This window comes from Phragmites australis, chromosome 9 (genome assembly GCF_958298935.1).
Source record: "Phragmites australis chromosome 9, lpPhrAust1.1, whole genome shotgun sequence".
NCBI lineage: Eukaryota > Viridiplantae > Streptophyta > Magnoliopsida > Poales > Poaceae > Phragmites > Phragmites australis.
In genome coordinates, this window is record NC_084929.1 from 2,070,842 (window position 1) to 2,084,219 (window position 13,378).

The window sequence follows — 13,378 nt, forward strand, 5'->3', positions numbered from 1 at the left end:
AGTTTTCTAATTATCCAAATCATGGATAATATTACATTTTGACGAATTAATCCATGTTATTTCTGTTGATTTTGATTATGTTGTTAACGTCATAAATCAGTTGTGATGTTACTTATCTTAAGTCATCATAATAAGAATATAAGAATTGATGCCAATTCATATGCATACATATGCATTTATGCATTTCATATGGTGATAAAGGTCGATCACTGCTATCGTGCGTGACTCGTACCAGTACATGGAGTTGCATGAGAGGCTGGCATCATCCAGCATAAAACTCTCAAATGGAGTTGCATCATGGCATTCATATGTTTATATAATATTCGAAGAATACAAGGTATTGGAGAATTTAATGCCATGATTTATGGAAGGTTGTATCAAAGGTTGTTGTTGCTGGTGTGTTGACGGATGTTATGCCTTCCTCTTTATCTTATACGGTTTGATTTTCTTTTCATAAGCAAAGTGGTTGTATTTAAATTACTTTTATCTAGGTGAGATATGTTATACTCATGGCCGTTACATGCTGAGTTTATCTCACCCTGTTGTTTTATTTTATAGGTACGTCTAGTCTGTTGACGAGCATAATGGGCTAAGGATTAGAAGCATGCACGCACCACGATGTTAGTAATCCAGTATATGTTCACAAATTTAAACTGGTAGCACCACGTTCATGCTTATTACAAGCATGTTTTAAAGAAGACTTGTGTTTGGGTGTGGTGAGCCGTAGTTGTTTGGCAAGATGGTGTCGTAAAGGATTTTAGTTGTGATTCATATCATATCCATGTCATATTGTCAAGTGTTGCCAAAATTTTGAACTTTTAACTAATATGCTCAAGTCGTAGGAGAAAGGTGTTAAAGTGGTATAATTGGTTGTTTTAAGCCTTAGTCGTACATTAGGGTGTTACATTATGATTATCTAATTGTAACTAATGTTTAACTAAAAATCTTTAATAACCACGAATAGTTAGATTCTATACCGGTCATTCGGCCAATTTCATTCATCCAATTTTTATGAATAAGGTGGTACATAATGTTACGAAAATATTCTTAAAATCTGTATCATTATATCTGAACGAGTTAGGATCACCTATCCAATCAAATATGAGGATAAAAATATATGTAAATCATAACATACATATAACCAAACACTACCTAAACAACGGGACGTGTAAGAATATGCTCTGGCCCATACTCTGGTTTCCAGCGACGTATTCTTTTTATTCGGAAAATGTCAGCGACGTATTTGACGACGCTCAAAGTTATAGAGGAAGCCTCAAGATGCCACCGAGTACTATACTTATGTTTAATAGACCAAAAGTCCATGTAATCTTTTGTTAAGTACAATTAGGTAGTTTAGTGCAAGTCAAACAGCGGAGATCTAGTACATGCACAGTTGTACTCAAATCTGTTCAAGTCAACTCGCAAGTGCTGCCTGCATAGGAAGCAATGCCATGTGGGTTTTACCATCAGAACACTCGAAACATAGTCACATGAGTCTGCAAACAAATGGATCTGATCTGAATCATATCTGACCACATTGTCTAACCATCTTTGATCTTTGGAACAAAACATCTGCAACATCCATGCTGGATGCTGCATACTGTGTGCAGATCTACAAGCCGTATGGGTGTAGATCTCTCCTGCAGATTTAACTTAACAGTCTGAACTGAGAATCTTCAGCTACAGATCTCTCCCGCGGATCTAACTGGACAGTCTGAACTGAGCATTTCTCAGCTAAATAGCTAATCTCTGAACATGAACAGCCAGCCACAACCAAGAATATACTCTACCGAGCATCATGCATCTCAGTAACAGATGTGGCATTGCACTTGCACAGCACACGGTGAATTAGATCAGCTTTGATTATTACGCGCAAACATTTATTATTGTAATCAAGACACAGCTTGCTTGCTCTCTTCACTAAGTGCCGTGACCAGAGGCACAGCAGCCAACAGGTCCACTGATTAGCGTACGACCCAGGAGCACACACTAATTTACAGCAAGGCGCCTCGAGGAGTGCACTAACGGTGTCGTAATTTACATAACCTGGGTCAAGATGAAGCTTCAAAATGGCAAGTGGGGGTGCATGTGTCCACCATGTTCATCAAGCCACCCTTCTCACTTCGTTATGAATCGCCGGCCTCGAAACAGTTTCCGCATTACTGCACAGGTTGAAGAATATAGGCATCAACAACAGAGCAAACATAGTATGCATACCTTTTCAAACATGGTGAAAGGATGGTTTGATGCGCAACAAAATAGGTCACAACAAGCAGCTCCAGATATAAATAATGAATGTCATGTTGTTTAACAAAACATGTTCCCGACACCTACTTGGGAGCTGCAGTGGTCAACCTGGGTGGTCGAACATTGGAATGGTTCTTCTTGTAGAACCTAATGGAGATCAGACTGCTATGTGCTCTGATTGATGATTCGGGTGATCCGTGGAAGCTTACGGCCGACCCTTGTCTCGAGAAAAAACCTGTGAAGTTCAAATGAGGTACTATGAGGAAACATTGACAAGCTCACTTTTAGGGAGGAGGAAAAGATGACAGTGTTGCACAAGTAATATCTTGTGGCAACTGAAAACCAATGAACCAACATCATCAGCATTCCACCTTCCATTGTTTAGTGTTATGGTTGATCAGATCTTAAATTAGTTCCATACTGGACAACAAATTATGAAAAGTAATAGAAGCAAGAATTCGAACATACAAACCAAATTAAACCACATAACTAAGTCTTGTTAATCATAACTGCAGGCAAAATGTCATCTGCTGAGAACATTGTTTTACATGGTCCAGTAATCCTAAAAGGTCAGGACATAAGTGATGCAACTTTATCTTGCAGACTCATATGGAACCAGTGCGGTAAAACACTATATTCACTGACAACTATGTAACTAAGTTTACTTCCAAAGATTTGACAAGATATTTACTGTGAAGCGAATGCGATGATTTTGCGTCGGCAGCTATCAATATAGTAACAACAACAACAAAAAACCCTTCTATTTGACAATGTGAGTCTCGGGGTCAATCAAAAATTTATTCATGAGATAAAAGAATTTGTTTTTCCATACAAACATGGCACATATCAGTATGCCTACAAGTGAACTAATCTAGTATACCTTGCCAGAGTATGACGATGCAGAAGATAATGGTAATTATCAGCGGGCATAAATTGCTACTTGAGGACCCTTGTTTGCCATTCTTCATCTTCTTCAAAGCCTTCATTCGCTCAATCCTGGCCCGTTTCAATACTGCAAGCTCATTCAGCTCATTGAGGAGCTTCTGGTCGGAAACATCCAATGGTGTAAGTGTTGGCGGCCTTGGTGGTCGCGGTGGCTTTTTGGACCGCTTCTTCTTTGCCTTATCGCCTCCGGAATTATCCAAAAGGCCCAGCTTGTCCTCCCCTTCAGACTTCCTGTCGTCACCGTTTTTAGCAACAACATCTGAAGTAGGAGGGGAGCAATCCATGTTCTGATTCTTGTCATCCTTCAGACATACGTTGGCAACCACACAACCATTCCACGCACCATTAGGCACTGTTCTTGCTTGCCCAACTGTAAAACTAGCATCCACTCCATTGTTATGATCACTTACCACAACGCAATTTCCACTCTCCAGGTCAATCAAAGCATCCTGGTCACTCACACCCTTCGTCTCCATCAGAACTGCAAAAATTAGAGTACTTGACTCTAAAACATCAACAGACAAAACTGTGGCCCTCTCGGTTTCAAGAGATCAAGATCCAGATTTCCCACTCCCTATGCTTCTGAAATACTGGCCACCTGCACGGATAAGTTAGGCAACAAGATAGGTTAGTCAGTAAAAAGTCCAAATCGGGCACAGTTGTAACCAAAGAATTCATCAAACAAGGAAAAACAAAATTCAAACTTTTCTCCACCTGAATTACGAAACCAAAGCACTTGAAGATTCCATCAAAGCCTAACCGCAACACGAAAATACGGCACCAGTAGCACGAAAGAACGCATGTTAGGACTCACAGAATGAAGGCGGCAAATAAAGGAGGTAACTTCATTACTTCCTAGGAACAGTTCGTACAAAGGAGGAAAACAGCCTGCCTAAATTAAGCAGAAACACAGGAGAGAAACACGCAAAGCTCGCAACTTTTATCCTCCTTGAACGCTACAAGCAGGCCGCCATCATCGTTCTCCCTCCATCGGTTACCACCCTTTCACACGAGCCTTTGCAAGCAAACAAAGCATCGCATTGCTTACGCATGGCAACGCACCATTATCTCCCCTTGCTTTCTGCTTGCTTTTTTTCTTTTAAGTTTTTTTTTTTTTTTTTGGGTTCAGTTAGGCCAAGCAGGTGCATTGAAACTAACTACTCCTGATTGCAACAAGCACTCCATTTATAGCTACGGTAACCTTATTTTGCCTGTGGCAGAAAGGGAATGCTATTTCTTATCCAAACTACTCTAAAAATGGATGTCAGAACCATCACCATTTCAAGTCATGCTACTTCCTATGAGAAAAGAGGAGGGCATCAACGAATCATTCACCTAAAATAGGGGTAGGGACCAAAACGTTGCACCACAGATATGCAGATCAGGAAGTAACTCATCCCCAATCAGAAAACTAACTAATCGCCTTTTCGTTACACCTAAACTGGACAGCAGTCAAAGAGCATACGGGGGAACAGACAAAAACTTTCATTTGGCACCTGAAGAGTTAGGTGGCCAAACAAAATTGGCGGAAAATTTCAACTTGCTGGACAATTGCCGCCCGAGCAGAAATGACGAGAGGAAGAAGACACACACGAGAGCAAGCTAAGGTACGGTACAGTCGAGGAAAGAGACAGCAAAAACCGCACAATGCACATAGCGGAACCGGTTCCACACAAATTTGGGCAAAGCTGTTCCAAAGGTGGGGAATCGCAGCAAAACCCTCTCTTTCTGATCCTGAATAAACAGGCTCCCTGGAACACCACGATCCCATAAAAAATTGCAGCTTTAGGCTTAAACGATGCAAAACATCATTCCCCTCGTAGAAAAAGTTGCATACTTCCATACAAATCATGGCCCCAAATCCATTGAATTCGGCGAAAAATCACAGCTTTTCCCCCATCAACCAAGCACCAAATAAATACAAAAAAAACTATTTACAATAACAGTGAACCCACCTATTGAACGCCAGCGGCCAGCCAGCAATCAGCATGCTCTACGCCTCCCATGGCGATTCCCCAGTGAATCAAGAACTCCCCAGCGCAGACAAGAACACCAATCCGGGCAGGAAGGGGCGGGCGGCGCAGGGAGGCCAACTCGCGAACCCACGCGTGAGGAACAGAAGGCTCGGATGGAAGGAATTCCCGGATGGAAAGGGGGCTGAGGGATCGAGGAGGGGAGAGAGGCAGTGGGGGTGGGTCCGTTCCGTCCCGGGGTTGGGTTGGGAGCATCCAGAATTCCAGATTTGCCTCGAGGGTCACGCTCTATTTAATTCCTCTATTTCAGATTTTTTTTTTTAGCCCTCCATTTCAGAGTTGATCGCTGCGAGTTCCTTTTTTTTTCATCCGTTTTGGCGGAGAGGAGACAACAGCCGTCGGATCGCAAAACGGACGGCTCGGATCGTCAATGGTGTTAGGGCCGGACATGGCTCCTTTCGTTTCTTTAGATTTTTTTTCCTCCTTGAGCGAGCCTAAAGGTAAGTTTGGTTGGGTTAATATTTTTGGTTTTTGGTTGAAAAGTTGTCTTCTGTTTTTTATTTCTAGTCAATGATTTTTTATTTGTTTTTATAATAAATTTTTAGTTTTTATATAAAAAACTAAAAAAAATTCTCTCGGTTTGCTTCTTAATTTTTAGTTCATTTTCTTAGAAATCAGCTTTTTAACTTTTTAAAAGTCAACTCAACAGCCAGCCGTTTGATTAGGTTTCTAACTTTTGACATGTAGAAACCAGCAGAAGCCTAAATAAATATAGTCTAAATTTAGTTCGGCCGAGGAGAGAGGAGGTGGTTAGCGAAAAGATTTCCTTTTATATCTCTATCGTATAAAACACGAGTTGATTTCATGTTATCTCTTTCTTTATTCGCCTTTTATCTAATAAAAATCTTTAAAATTTAAATAATTTATCTCTTTTTTTATCCACTCTCCTCGTTTAGTCTCCTTGTCTTGTTACCGGCTACGGATATGAGATATGTTTTATTAATAAAAATAAATTAAGAAATTAAGAGAGAAATAGCGGATAATCTCCTCTTTTTTAGATCTCATTTGAAATTTAATTACGATCCCGTTCCTAACAAATTCATTCAGCAGTGTTCCCATGACGCATCTATATCTCAAAATTTATGATTGACGTTATCACGTCTAATATTTATATTTTCGTTGTAACGTAAGGGCACTTAGCTAAGTTGGTGATAGTGAGCTTGTTTTTTTCTTTGATTAGAACTAAAGGTGATCAAGTGGGCCGAACAAATAGGCGGGCACGAAGCACGACTATTTCGGCCCGGCTCAGGCATGGCACGACACGACGGCCTGGGCCGAAGTCATGGCATGACTCGTTTAAGTTTTTCTATTTTTGTAATATTTTATAAAATTTGTTTAGATCTAATATCATATAGGATATGTGATGCAATAGTAGTATGTTCGACTCTAAACAAAAGATTGTGTGTTCGATTCCTGATAAAAACGAGTTTTTCTAATTTTTCACAGGCTGATAGACTAACAGGCCAAAAAATCCATCGAGTCTACCGTACCATGGGCCGGCACAACATAGCTCGATTTTAAGCGGGTCATGTCTATACTGGAATCACAACACATAACCGACACAACATGATCTGTTTAGCTTAAGAACTTAATTGAACCATACCTAAACTAGCCATGCCTAAATAGGCTCATGTCGTACCAGATCAAACCGTCCATTTAACCACCTCTTATTAGAACCACATTTTGCCAAACATAGCTATGGCATAACAAAATATGGTTATGGAAAAGTGTGACAAGCCACTAGACTGTCGCTGTAACTAAAGTGAGGCATGTAAAAGATGTGTATAGAATGTGACACACCACAAATATTGGTGTCTCTATATAAATCATACTGTGACAGCATCTTGTCGATCTTGTACCTCGCTAATTGTATCCAACAATCTCCTTAATATCCAAAGAATTGATAAATCAGATAGTCTCTAGGGTGCTACACTGGTGTAATCAGGGATTTTTTTCCTCCTCGACTTTGTATCCTACTCTTAATGTCGTAATATATCCGAGTCTAAAAAAATCAGATAGTTCAGGGAGGATTTCAGTGAACAGATGCTAGCTGGATTTGTTCAATCGCATAATAGTCGTGCTGGATTTTCTCAATCGCATAATCCTTTTGCGCTTAATCACGTAGCACAAAAGGATTGCAGCCATGCTGCTCGTTTCTTCTTCTCCCGGCCGGCCAAATCACAAACCGACAACGCGGTAGTAAGCGAAGCCCACGGAGCAGCAGCAAATAAACCTAGCTTGGACGTACTCGTCTCCACGCCGCTGTTCGCCGGCCGACGTCAATCAATTCTATATTATTTTTAAACATCAGTATAAATCATAATCGTACGTACATATTTATATCACTATATATATGCACACACGTAGTGCCTATTAAAAATTGGAAATTCTGAGTTTAAAGTTTGAAGGAGTATCGAAGAGTATAGATATACACTATTGAAAAAATCCATCTTAATAAGATATAAAATAAGTAAATATAGGATTTAATCCCTATATAGACAAACAGCACCTCTTTTTATATTAGCAATGACTAAATTAATATTGGTGATGACTAAATTAAGTTTAAGCCCACAGACGTTTAACGAAATATATTTTTAGATTTCAAACAGTCAATGGGATATCCTATTGCTCAAAGTTGCGAATGGGAAAGGATAAAAAGAAGAGAAAAGGTTGGCAGCTCAATGAAAGGCTCCACCTGTCGTGTCGTGTCCTCGACGTGGCAAGCACGAGCGGTCCGTCAAGAAAAGCACCGACGAAAACGATAGGGAGACTGAATCGTACTTGTATTACAAGGACAGGAAAAAACATAATAAAATAGTTAAACCTCGATGATCATGGAACACAACACAGCCTTAATCAAACCTTCTTAGCGAGAGAAATGAGAATAAAGAGGGATATGAAACACGGCCAAATTAAAGTTGAATTAAATCATATATAGCAGGAGGAGCCTTGCTTCTGTTGAGAGCGCAAGGATTTTGTAGGGATTTCAACGAATTTTACATGAACGTGCAGTAGCTCTGAATGTCTCAAGCTACTATCCCAATCATTTTTTCTTTATTTCCTTTTTTCTAATTTTTTTCTGTTTCTATTTTCTTTATTTTTCCTCATCTCCAATAATTTTTTTTAATAATTCATAAAAAAAAAAGAGAATCACGTCCTAAAGAAAATATTCTTAAAAATTCCTTCGGAAAAAAAACATAAAAAAATATTAAAACGTTAAAGAAAATAAAAATATCTTTACGAAAGAATTATAATCATGAAAGGAATCCGTTAAACATAATTGACAGCGACAAAAAGCGTCGCGTTGGAAGGGATGAATGGATTGACGATGATTCACGGGAAGGGTGGGCCTCACCACACGTGTTGTTGCCTTCCAGTCCAGGCCCCGCAGCCTGCGTCGGCATCCAAGTTCGATTTTTTTTTAAAAATAAATTTTATAAATTATAAAACTATATGACCGATTTAAAAAATCAAAAATTGCCCCTCCCGCACATCCAACATACGAGAGATTTAAAATCATAAAATGTCGCATTCCAATAATCTCAACCTTCAAAATACTATCAAAACTATCATGAAAAATTGTGGATTAAAATTATGTCGTAAAGGATGCCATAATATAGCCCGATACAAATTTTTAGCTTAAATAATTACTTATATGATGAGAAACACTATATATAATATTTTAGAGAGCTAGATTACAACATCCTTTGCACAATAATTTTTTTAGAATTCTTCATAACTATTTAGTTAGTGTTTTGAATTTTGAAAGAATTTTTTAACTTCCCGTCCATCCTCTACACCACCAATTTTGATAAATGTCTTAGATAGTGTTTTGAATTAAAAAAATTAGGATTTAAAATTTGTTTTTTTATCACTGTACAAGTAATTGTTTGAGCTAAAAAAATTTAACCTAGATTATAACTCCATCTACCTTTTCAATTTTTTTCAGACTTTTTCATGACTATTTCAATACTATTTTGAAGGGTGAGAGCATTGAATGCAACCTTTTATGATTTTAGGGATTATTTGGATCGACATCTCGCTTTGCCCTGCTAATTTTTAGGTGCTGACTGTGTGCGGCAACGCGTGTTTGGATGGATGCCGACGCCCTTGCGCTGACCATTAAATCCTCCGCCAATTTTTTTTAGCAAGTCAACAATTTGACTGGGTGAGCGGGGCTCAATCCAAACAGGCCCGTAAACTGGCCGTGGACTTGGTCCTAACCCATGTCATAGCTGAGCCCAATCGGTCCAGTTCGGGCATCTTTTCACAGCCTATGCGGGGAGAAAGGCAGGAGCTTTTTTATTTTTATATTTTTTCATTACAAATTTAAATAAATAGATTTTTCGTGAAAAAATTATAAAACTAGACGTTTACCACTCTCATACGGACGGTTAGACCCTTACCACATTCTAAAAGGATGATAAGCAGTCCTACAGACTTTTACTGCTCTATCATGGGATGGATAGGCTTACGGTCCTCTAAAAGGTAAGTTACAGTACACGAACAGTACTTTCATGAACAGTATTCTGAATTTCAATTTCCCTCTTTCCTCTGTTCTAAACAGTGATGCTTTGTTACTCCAAAAATCCTAATTTTTTTTTACATATTACATAATCCATGTGCAAACCATTTTAATTGAATTCACTCAAAAAACTTGTGTAGAATTTAAACTAAAATTCTAAAAAAAAAAACTACTTTTATAACTTGTAGCAAATGTTAGTACCTCAAATAAATTTTTAAAAATCTGGTAAAATTCACTAATATTCTTCTCGTACGATGTGATAATTTCTAAAATTATTACAAAATTTTTTACAATTTTTTCCACGAAGAAATTTATTTATTTAAATTTTTAATAGAAAAAATATAAAAAAAAACTCAGAAAGGCACTGCAGCCCAGCGAGCAAGAAGGATTTCCTTCTAGCGCAGCGGGAAAGATATTTATATTTATATTTTGAAAATAAAAAATTGCAAAAATGAGTGTCATTTTCAAAAAAATTTTGAAAAACTACGCTGAAAAGCTGCAGCACCTATCACTCTTTCAATAGGTGATGTGTTTAAATTAAAATATTGCGTTCTATTGTTTTGAAAATTCAAAATACTATCAAAATAGTCATAATTTTTTTTAAAAAAATTGGTAGTGTAGATAATACTATAGTTTAGCTCTCCAAAAATTTCAAATAAATGATCTATACAATAAGAAAAAAATATTGTACAGAGTCATCAAAGCTTAATGAAAGGCTCCACCTGTCCTGTCCGGTCCTCAACGTGGCAAGCACGAGCAGGCCGTCAAGAAAAGCACCAACGAACAGATGGACTGAGGTCCTCTTTATCCGAAAGGGATAAGGAGGCTGAATCGAACTTGTATTAGAAGGACAGGAAAAAATCATAATAATCATCATAGTTAAACCTCGATGATCATGGAACACAGCATAGCCTTAATCAAACCTTCTTAGCGAGAGAAATGAGAATAAAGAGGGAGCAGTACAAATATGAAACACGGCCAAATTAAAGTTGAATTAAATCATATATAGCAGGAGGAGCCCTGCTTCTGTTGAGGGCGCAAGGATTTTGTAGGGATTTCAACGAATTTTACATGAACGCGCTCAGCAACTCTGAATGCCTCAAGCCATGAGACTATTCTAACTATTTTTCTTTTATTTCGTTCCTTTTTGAATGGCTGAACGTGGCTCCACCCCTGACAGTACCCTGCTTCTACAAATACCACGACCCTCTTGCTAAGTATAACTAATATAAGTAGGAAGGAAGAAATGACTCAATCACACTGAAATAATAAGTAGCAGTACAGGTTTGATTGACCAAATTAACAGGGGAGATGGAAATCTCAAAGCTCGACTATCCTTGCAGCGGGATCAAATAAAAGCAATCTTATATTTACTATTTAGAGGTTTCTTTTGGTGTCTTCACGTTAATTCTAAAAAAATCCTAAAAACTCCAAAAAAATAAAAACATTTGACTGTCGAATTAATTGATTGATTAACTGTAACCATAGATCAACAACCAGACGAAACTAACATAGAAGATTAAAAAACAAATCATAGAGTCCAGCCCCAAAACTACTTTTTGTCTTGCCTTTCCTTCCTTTTTTTTAGATATTATTTGTCCAAAAATGTTACGTTAGCAAACTACAACTTAGTTACGTTAGCAATCAACATACTTTTTCAAATCAATTATAATCAAACATTACAAAATTAAAACAACATAACGTAAACATATTACGGATTATCACACAAAAATAATATCAAAGAATTTATAATGTATTTTAAAAAATAATATGAGATACGGTGACGACATTAAAAATAATAATAATTTCAAAAAATCAAGAAACAAATAAAAATCAATTTGCATAACACATAAAATGAAAATTATAAATTAGATCTATTCACAAATAATAAACATGGTTCCAATATTATGAAAAAATTACATTTATATTTTACATTCTAATATTTAAATATAAATAGTTGATGTATCTTAGCATACATTCATTATTAACATAAATATCTACAATTCAGCTGTAAGCTAAATTTCTAATCTGTGCAATCGCACGGGTTAATACGCTAGTGCATATTATTCATTTCGCCGTACTAGACGTCTTGTGTTGGATATATACTTGGATGGATGGATGGATCACTGGGCAACAACCGCGCCCTCCAACTCCCTGACCTTGGCCTCCAGCATGTCGACCCTCTGGCCGCAGGTCTTGAGATGCGCGTCGGCGTTGGCGACCTCCGAGAGCAGGCTGTCCGCGAAGGCCTTCTTGTCCTGCACCTGCCGCTCCAGCTCGCTGATTCGTGTGTTGGCCCTCTCCAGCGCCTCGTCCTTCTCTTCGCCGGCGGCGCAGTTTGCGACCGCCTCCTCCTTTTCTTTGGCAAGGGCCTCATTCTTGCCAAGTAGATCCTTCTTCTCTGCCTCAAGCCTCTCGGCCTTCTTCTGTTCCAGGTCCAGCAGAGAGACACTTTCGGCTGCAGTGACGACAGACCTGCAGAGACTCCCGAGAGTGCTAGCGTGCACAAGTGCCTGAAACAAACGATGGAGTTACAGATTTTATTGACTAGGGGAGGCATGCAAACCAATCACCGTACGTGGCACCAGGTAGACATGCAAATCAATCGGTTGGTTAAGCCTTGATACCAGGTAGAGGTGCCTGCTCATGTCCACGACCGAAGCACCGTGCAAGATGGAGGTGATCCCGACGTCCTCCATCTTCTTGAGCATGGTCACCTCGAGGGCTCTCTCCATCTCAGGCCAACCCGGATGCTGTGAGATATCCAGGGTAATGGTGGCCTTGTCGTCGCCTGACGTGTCGCCGGGGCCGCTCCGCATGAGAAGCAAGGCCAGGAGAAGAAACGCCGCGACACATGGAAGCACACAGGTGTTGTCGGCGATGTAGCGCAAGCCCTTGGGGTCATGGTCGGCACCCAAACCAAAGGTTTCCGCTGGGAATTCGTCGCTGATGTCCTGATGGAAGATCTGATTGTTTTCACCATCGGAGAGGAAGATGATGCGGCGTACACGGTTGATTCTTTCCTCTGGTTTACGCTCCCGCAGGATCTACATTGTGGCACACGCATACATGGAAGTAGTTAGCAAATGTTCACCTAGGCGTAAATGAACAAACCCCTTATATCCTAACTCCAACTTGTTCATAGTGCATTAGAATGCATGCTACAATTTTCTTAGATAATGCTACAATTTTTTTTTGGTGGAATCAGGCAGGAGTTTTGCCGTTTCAATTAAGATATATAGGAACGAATAATGCTACAAAATTTGAATATTTAAATTTTGAAGGAAATATGTTGTTCGTCGTACTACCTCAGCTGCCTCTTTCTCTCGCCCATATCATCCTCTCCTCCCGCCGTCAGAGCGAGGACCTCTGTTCTCGCTTTCGCCCGATTCACGTCGGAATCGGACACGACGCCGAGCTCCGCGCGGCGCTGCGGGAAGTCGCTGAACGGCACGATGGACAGCCGGTCGTCCGGGCCGAGGTTGTCGATGACGAACACCGTGGCCTGCTTCATGCTCTCCATCCTGTTTCCGTACGACATGCTTCCGCTGACGTCGAGGACAGCGACGAGGTCCACGCCGGGGCGCTCGGGGCAACGCTGTGGCGCCGTCACTCGCACCAGTACAGG

The 13,378-nt window shown here is 39.5% G+C and overlaps 1 protein-coding gene across 2 annotated transcripts; it reads right to left on the reverse strand.

Moving 5' to 3' along the window:
- Positions 1-1,844: 1,844 nt before the first annotated feature.
- Positions 1,845-5,429, reverse strand: LOC133928355 (uncharacterized). Of its 2 annotated transcripts, none has more exons than XM_062374650.1 (4): positions 5,148-5,429; positions 3,128-3,790; positions 2,335-2,482; positions 1,845-2,162 (listed from the first exon to the last, which is right to left on the reverse strand). In XM_062374650.1, exons 2-4 carry the CDS (start codon positions 3,666-3,668, stop codon positions 2,105-2,107), a joined length of 747 nt encoding a protein of 248 aa, XP_062230634.1. In that variant the 5' UTR covers positions 3,669-3,790; positions 5,148-5,429; the 3' UTR covers positions 1,845-2,104. The 2 variants fall into 2 exon arrangements, with proteins under 2 accessions (XP_062230634.1, XP_062230635.1); XM_062374651.1 differs by lacking the exon at positions 5,148-5,429 and adding an exon at positions 3,907-4,251.
- Between the last annotated feature and the right edge of the window lie 7,949 nt (positions 5,430-13,378).

Coding starts and splice junctions, on each gene's coding strand:
- LOC133928355 (XM_062374650.1), bottom strand. CDS start 3,668: ATGGAGACGAAGGGTGTGAGTGACCAGGATGCTTTGATTGACCTGGAG. Junction 2,483..3,127: donor CATCGTCATACTCTGGCAAG/GTATACTAGATT, acceptor TGAACTTCACAG/GTTTTTTCTCGAGACAAGGG. Junction 2,163..2,334: donor TTGACCACTGCAGCTCCCAA/GTAGGTGTCGGG, acceptor CAACCTGTGCAG/TAATGCGGAAACTGTTTCGA.